The 8446-nt window shown below is 42.1% G+C and overlaps 1 protein-coding gene across 2 annotated transcripts in view; it reads right to left on the reverse strand.

The window, feature by feature from the left end:
- The window catches only part of PHACTR3 (phosphatase and actin regulator 3), a 108922-nt gene extending 102176 nt beyond the window's left edge, over nt 1–6746 (reverse strand). Inside the window, exon 1 of one of the 2 annotated variants that reach the window (XM_054081124.1) lies at nt 6479–6746. In XM_054081124.1, the coding sequence (XP_053937099.1) occupies nt 6479–6587 (109 nt within the window). In that variant the 5' untranslated portion in view covers nt 6588–6746. The remainder of the gene's footprint in view (nt 1–6478) is intronic. The other variant, XM_054081125.1, reaches the window with a different exon arrangement.
- Between the last annotated feature and the right edge of the window lie 1700 nt (nt 6747–8446).

An 8446-nucleotide genomic window follows, 5' to 3' on the forward strand; every position in this document is an offset into this window, starting at 1 on the left:
AACTAAATATATATGGAACAGCAAGTTTCTGCTGGGAGCCTTTTGGTTGGATTTGAACAGAAACATTGTGACTTTGAGTGAAGGAATTTAAAATATTACGAAGCTTCATATATATGAAAAATGGGGTTAAGTCATAAACTGGAGCAAAAGCACTGACTAGCTTATTTAATTTTGTTCCTAAACTAATAGTGTTGGGAAAGGATGTAGGAGACCTGGTACACTTTTTGTTCCAAAAGAAATACAGTGCAGGGCAAAAAAAGCTGTTAACACAACAGACTTGCAGAAAATGAAATAAAATCTTTCTGGTGAACAAAAAAACCAAAAAACATTTAATAGGTGGCCTGGTTCAAGTGTTGGTATTAAATTTGAAAATCTATGCAACAACTAAAGACATAACAGATAAGCCAACAAGTCTCTGATTTAAGTTACAGTGATATGAATGACTGCAAAATTATGAGAGCACCAGCCAGTTGATGTGCAGGGCATTCAAGAGCATCTTTTTCTGTCCTGGCGCACAGTCTATCTATTTTCTTGCAACTTAAGCACATGTTTTAAGTTAAATTCATGGTTACAAGATTTTCTGATTTATGTGCCTGGAATGAATAGATTCGAAGCAAAAATGACTAGTACAGATTCAGAAAGCTGACACAAATCTACCTGCACTTCAATTGTACCCTTCTTTCTTTGCCTTCCCTTTGTTCTTTTTAAGCATCTGCCACCCAAACCTACTCTACTTTACTTTTAATGTGCTTTTGAGTTTTCAAACATCCCCTGCCAGTAGCTTCCAACATCATAAAGTTTACCAGTGTAGTGCCCTGATGGCTAACAGGGAAAAGCATAGTTTTCCAACTGCTAACAAGCCACCTAATGCTAGGCACAATACTCAAATTGGGTGAGCTTGTTGGAAGAACAAATATATCAGCAACAAGTGTTTAACTACAATCTTTAGCAGCATAGATCAACTCTGAATAGTTATGAGAAATCAGTGGTAGGCATATGAAAGGAGTGGGACAGGCTAGATTACCCCTTTAAAAAGGAGAAAAAAAGAAAAAAAAAGCCCTAGTATACTAGGCTCCTATAAATACTCCTATATTTGATATTTTATTGCATTATGACTTTCCTCAGAGACTACTTAGATGGCTGATGTCCTTATGTTGCCAGTGAGGCTCTGCTGGGTTACAGGTCATCCTTCAGCCCAAAGAGAGACAATATAAAAGGAACATATCATGCTTCCTCTACAAAACTTTTGAATTATGATAACTAGAAGCAGTGATGAAGGAGCTTTAAGTTTTATGCAGCTGTTATCTCCTTGAGTTAATTCAGTGCACAGTGCTGCTGATTACAAATGGTATCAATAGAAATAAAAAGAGAATAAGTGTCTGGCAGCGACGTAGTTTTACATCTCTGGCATGACTACTGTGAAGTAGCTTTAACTTGTCAGATCTTGAAGCACACCACAGTAAAGAGTGTAGAGGCTGAGAAGCCCCCTTCATCAGTCTTTAACAAGAGTGCTATGAAATTATGCTAATATAGCTGTTAACAAGAGCTAACAATACTGCTTGTACCACAAGAGCTCCTTGCCTTTGTACAGATGCCACACTGGAGGAGAAGACACACTGGATCATTGGCAAAGTCCACTGTAGAACTCAATAGTGCCAATCCTGAAAAAGCATCCTTTCATTGCATGGTTCCAGGGAGGAAAAGTAGCAGCATAGAGAGCAAAACATGACGGCATAAATGCACACTTATACAACTTAAAACAGATTATCTCAAAATTAAGGGGGGGGACAACATTTTCACACATTGTCATGGTTGTCTGTATCTCCTCAAATAATACAGAGTTTTGACATGTCGCGCTCTTCCACAGTCTGTGGAGCCCTATCTTCTATGACTACAAATCAAATGAGATTGACATCTTTCCTATGCCCTGTGACTGCTCGAAGGATATAATGAGAGCAATATTTTGGTTTCCTGCAACTGTCTCTCAAATAGATGGCAATGTTGAAATCTGTTCTGAATTTTACATCCCTGGCCACTTTAGACTTTTCTTTCTCTCTCGATCTGGAGAGATGGAGGAGGGGAAAGACAAAAGGGGAAGGAAAAAACTAGGATATCTGGAACTAATGAAATCCCTCTTTGCATCATGTTTTCTTAACTGAGGGCTGTCTGTTGCCATCCAAGTCAACTTCCATCACCTTTTAATATTTTAAATTAGAATTTAACTAGTATTTTATCATTTTTAATCTTTCTTAACTGCCTCAAAAATTTCTCCTTGACGTTATGGCAGGTTGTGGTATTTTCTAGAGCAGTCTTTCAGCGCAGAGCTAACCCCAGATCTACAAAAATCAATTAAGTTGTGTCTCTATACATAAAATCTGACACAACTGGATATTCTGGCCTTCTCCCAAACTCAGTGAAAACAAAGGGACTTTGAACAGTCATCTTAATGGCAGCAGGGGAGGATGCTACCAGTTTTAGAACTCTTACTTATGAGTATTTCCAAATGAAAGTTGTGTTCATTGTGACTCGTCTCCTGTGAATATGGAATTAAGTCATGGTACAGTAACAAAAATGAAATTCACTTTCCTAATGACACCACAGTATAGAGACAATCTATAGATAAGAAAGACATAAGTGTTTTGATGTGTGTTTATCAAATCCAAGACACATTCCTTGTGTGACAGCGTACTTAAATAAAGATTGAAACATGAAGTCCAGTGTTTGCTGTACTATAGTAATTATTAGTATATTGCTCAGTGGCCATAAACCACTTCACTTAAATCACAGGCTGAAATGCATTTTTTTGCCTTAAAGGAGAAAATAACTGATTCAGTTAAAACAAAGAAACACTCATTCCTTCTTGATTTTCTTATACTATTTCCAGTATTCCCTCTACACTGCTAGTAAGAACTATATGCACTGTTTAGATGCTGGGGAAAATTATCTATTTGTCAGTAGAGCCTGCACGGATACCTGAAGTCCATATTTTCTTCTCAGACCATGACTGTGAGGTCTTAATTGATCACTGTTAGAAGCTGCTGTTTAATTAAAGTTGCACGTGAAGGATCTAAATCAGTGAATTTGTATCTCTCTTTTAGAATAAGTAGCTATTAATTGTCTCTAGTCTAGTTTACTGACACCTTGTTTATCTTATTTACTGCAGGAATGTTTAATACAATCATAGTGGCACACGTTAATTTTTAAGCTTTTTACAATTCACTGTAGTCTGCAAAGATTACATCTGTTCTAGTAAATTAAGGCTATAAATGAGCTTTATAATGCTTTGTGAATGATTTGTAAAGAAAAGCACACTAGATAAGAAGGTTTATTGTGAAGCCCTGATTGTTCAAGGCTTGGAGTAATTGCAGCTTCTGCTGACATCAGTCAGGCTTCTAAGTGTCCAGAACTCAAAAATCAACGGCTATTTGAACCTTCAAGTTCCTTAACTATTCCATAATCTGGCTGGAAGAAGAGAAAGCCCTCTTTAAAAAATACCAAAAAAAACCAAACAGACACCCAAAACAAAACAAACTTCTCACGTGGGAAACTCCCTTTGAGACTTGACCTCAAGCAATAGTTCATAAAAAAAACCCTTGCAAATGAAAGCAATAAAAAGGTGAACTAACATTTGCCATCTGCAGTCTGTTCATCCCAAGTTCCGCAAATCTGATGATTACAGTACTCAGTATCAGCTAAAAAGAGATTATATGGTCCAGTGACAGAAGATTCTGAACCTGTGCAAGACAGAAAGTCTTGTAACCACACTGTGTACAGTCAATGCTACTGTTAAGCTGCTGCTTCAAGAGAGAAATTAAAATGAAGCATTGAATCAGAGCATTTTCTTAGGTAAATACATGAAAAGCTATATGGTGCCATCTCTACTTTCTCAGCTATGTCATGGCAATTTCCTTTACAAAGCTAGGCTGAAAAAAATACTGTAATTGTATAGGTCAAGGAGAGGAATATAAATTATGTCTTTAAACAAACCCACATGAACACCAGAAAAATCTTTAGAATGTAGGCTGGCTTCCTCTTTTACCACATTTTCTACCTCGATATACTTTCCTACAGCAGACAGTCAAATGAACTAGTGCAGAATAATCCTCGTCCACATCATGCATTCAAGAAAACACTGCAAAACAAGAGTGCATCTCCACTAGGAATATAGTATCATTCATATGCCATATAAAAGCAGGAATGTTTTTGTAGTGATCCTTCAGTTATGCCTATATTGTTTTATTGGCTTATTTGTCAGTATAATTTAAATGAATGACTTAAATGTTAGTGAAAAATAGTTTAGTTTTTAAAATAACAAAGAATCCTACATGTTCAAACTTACTTCTCTGCATGGTTTGTCTGCGAGCAAGGCTGGGATGTAAACACAAGCTCGATGTGTGTCATTTTGCACCTCTGAGACTTCCCTTTCACGTAAGAGTCTATAGATGGTTGGTATTACAATGACAACGATAAAAATATTTCCATACTAATAAAAGGAGATAAAATACAATTATGTCATCTAGCATACATAATTCTTATAGTAGTATAAATTGCATTTCAGGCTTTTGAGTAGCTGATTGTATGAAATTCCTCATAGGAAGTGATTACTAAATTTAAATAATATTTTACACTATAGTAAGTCATTTATGTTCATTTTATTATCATTTTGAAGCATACAGCCATTCAGTACTATTTATAAACAAATTTAAAACCCAAAAAGCTTACCACACGTGCTAACTCTACTACTAACTATATCTATCTGGACAAAAAACAGACGTATTTATCAGCTTTTGTTTCTCTCCAAGTATTGTGTGCATAACACAACATCATAAAAGACATCTTTTGTAGTGCATTTCTATAGCTTCTGCTATGCAATGTGACACTGTCTGATCTGATGAAGTCTGTTCTATGGGGAAAAACATGCTGCTTAGTATTGCTAGGGTTTTTTTCTCCATACAAAAGGCATAATAATGTTTAGATCTTTGTCTGTACGTCAGACATGTTGTGTACTTTCTTTGTTGTATATTTCACAAAGGTCAAAATAATTAATTAGCAGAAAATAATACAGAGGAATTAAACCTGAGATTGCATATGTCTTTCTTTCATTAGTCACTTCAGCTTCCAGAAATCAAATGGCAGAAACATACATTCCTCTTTCAGTCAAGATTGCCCCTTTGGGAGTGAGTCGAGCAGTTCATGTTAGAAGAGTCCTTTGTTCCCTTCACTTAGGGTATCAGAACAGTTGGCATCAGAGATAAATAATCTATTGTTTGCCTTAATTCAATTTGTATTTCAGTCCAGAGCAAGGTGCTCAGAATTGCTTGGTAAGAAAAATAAACAGAAGAACTTAAAATAGTTACAAATACTAATACCCTCTCTGGCTCAGAAGGAAGCAGAAGAGCAGGTTTATGAAAAAAAGCCTGGAATGTTTCATTTACTTAGTAATCTGAAAAAGGCTAGAACTAAATTTCAACGCAGAATTCCATACAGGGACTGTCTCTTCCAGGCTGAAGAGTGCCTGACCTAAACCCCAAACCCATTTCTAGGTATAGAATTCAGTGTAATGGGCAATGATGATCAACACCCCATTCATTGTCTTTACACTGATTTGGTTACTCCTCTTCTCATAAAGAAACCTTCCAGCTCTTGTATGACCATCTACTCAGATCAGCCGAGAGTAAACTGACTCTTAGCCTTTGCTTCCAGCTTCTTGTTGTGCCTTTCCGTGCGATCACATCACATCAAAGTGATTCAGTTAGCTGTTCCTATTTATTTTTTTTTTCCCAAGGGGTCATCATTGCTTTAGATTCTGACAATCTGAAATTACTGAGTCACAACCAACAGGTATTTAGAATTATTCCTCAAATCGAAATTCAGCTGAAACCATCATCAGCCGCGGTTAAAGACAACAATAACCTAAAGACAATACGCTGTTTATGTGCCAGTGCTTGGGCTCTGTCCCCCAGCAGCATCCTCTGCGCCTACACTTCATAAGGAGATTTCGCTTCTCCCTATTAAGTGAAAATTACCTTCTTGTGGGGAGAAAGCCTTTAATTATGACTCTGCTTCCCTCGTCTCCATGGTGATCCCAGGCAAACAGCTTGCTTTATTAGACCTTATTTCCCTCCCTCCCCCCGCCCCACGAAAGCGATCAATTAGCTCGGCGTGACCCTCGGTCCCGGCGCGGACGGACCGAGCGAGGCGAGAGGGACCCACCGGTGGCCCCGGGGCGTAGAGGGACCCAAAGGTGGCCCCGGGGCGAGGGGACCCGGCGCGGGGAAGAGGAGGAGCCCCTGGCGAGCCCCCCGCCCGCTGCCTTTGCGGACGAGCGCTGCGCTGGCAGAGCCGCGGGTAGCGCTCCCGGTCGGAGCCGAGCGGCCGCATCGTTTCAGCACTTCACCGCAGCAAACAGGCTCCCGGCGCCCTGCCCGGCCGTGGCAGGCGGGCGGGAGCGAAGATCGGCCGCCCCCCTCGCCGTTACCTGGGTGCTCCCCGGCGCCGGGTCCCGCGGGGTCGGTGAGGATGCTGGGGTCGCTCTGCGACCTGCCTCGCGGGAGAAAGCAGCCGGTCCCTTCTTCCGATGCAGCCATGAGGGGGAGGGCGGGTAGCTCAGAGGCGGGGGGAGGCGCTCATGGAGCCGGGGGGGGGACAATGGGGTGCGGCGGGGCGTCAGCCGGGCAGGACCAGCCGCGGCAGCATCTTCCCCGGGCTGCGGCGGGGGCTCAGCGAGCGGCTTCGGGCGCCTGGCGGGGGGGAGCCATGCCGCCGGGCGCCGTGGGGAAGAGCCTGCCCGGCCGCCCCCTCCCGGGACGCCCCCCCGAGCGCCGCTCCCGGAGTCGCCTCAAGCCGCCGCGCTGCTCAGCGCATCCGTTGGAAAACATTGGGATTCTCCCATGGTGCCCCGCGACCGGCCGCGTGACGTCACGGCGGGGGGGGGGGGGCGCCGCACCTGCACTGCACAAAGGCGGGGGGGGGGGGGGGGGGGGGGGGGGGGGCGCGCAGGTGTGAGGCGATCGGCGAGGATGCGGGGGGACCCCCATCGGGAGGAGCCCCGTGCCGCCTCTCAGCCTGGGGACGGTCCCGGGGCCAAGGAGAGGCACGGGGATCCCGGGAAACGCCGTGCTTCGGCGTGGACCGAAACGTTGGGCTCGGAATCAAACGCTGGGCTTGGGAATTTGTTCCAAGACAGCGGCTGGTTTGTTTATGGGATTTTCCTGCAATGAAAGGTGGCTGCGTGTCAGCAGAAGGGTTACTGTTCTGCACCCAAACTCCGGGCACTGTCTTCCTTGAGTTCTGACCTGTGAAAACTAGGGATGCTTTTTGATCACTGTCCTAGTAACGTCCTATGGAACGCTCCGTCAGGGCTTGTTCGGGTCGTGTGGGTTCTCCCTTCATGTGTTATAGTGGGGCAGTGTCGAGGAGCACGCGTTCAATATCACTTTTGCCATTGCATGGAACAAACATTACGGATGGACGTACCTACAAGCAGACTCTTAGGCTGACTCGGGAGCATCAGTTACAGGTGATGCTGACCGAGTTCCCATCATAAGACAGGTATAAATTGGCAAAATTTTAGAGGTGAAACTTTGTGTCAGAAAATTTTCCGTTAATGCAGTCATACATTCCTTGTTTTTACAGAAATACATGGGAAACATTTTGCATATCTTATATAAAGCAAATGTGTTTAGCCATTTCTGAGAGCAGGGCTAAGCTGCTGCGTCTAATGGTGAGTTTGAATATTGTCACGAGAACAGAAATTGAAGAAAAGCATTCCCATTCAGTGGGTACTATCCCTTCTTGCTGTGTATAAGGTAGATCCTAAGGAAAAAGTAGCATGTGGTAGTGTAATCTAAGCTGTGTCATAATGCAGTGGAATAAAATAAGGTAACAAGGGCATTCTGTGAGTTGGGGTTTTTGAGAGCTTAACATGGCTATCTTGACACATTTTCAGTGTCAGTTTTTGTCATTTCTTTTAAGCCTTGCCAGTCAAACAGCACACCATCATTCTAAAAAGACATCTAAATGAACAATTTTTATCATGCTATAAAATATTCCCAAGGGAACATACAAACAAATAAATCCAAAACACTGTTTAAGGGATGCTTTAAAGAGATCAGGATGCATTTTGTATTCCTTTTCCCCCTCAAGCCAAGCTTTTGAGTTGCCATGACTCAACTTTGAAAGGGAGTCATGAACTCTAACAATTGCTTATGACGGACTTTTTTTCTGTGCAAACAGATAGCACAATCTGACACAGGTACTGGGCCCAGTTTTCGAGTAAGAAATCTTCCCTTTATAGTGAAATAATAAACCAAGTCTGGTTTTAGTCCTAAAAAGAAAGGAAGCAGCAAGTCTTAAATGTTTTTTCTCTATCCAGATTTTTAGTCATGCTAGAAAACGCTGCTGGCTTCTAGTGAATTCTTTGAAAGTCTCTTTCTGCTAAGTGATA

The sequence above is a fragment of the Cuculus canorus genome, chromosome 16 (genome assembly GCF_017976375.1).
Source record: "Cuculus canorus isolate bCucCan1 chromosome 16, bCucCan1.pri, whole genome shotgun sequence".
NCBI lineage: Eukaryota > Metazoa > Chordata > Aves > Cuculiformes > Cuculidae > Cuculus > Cuculus canorus.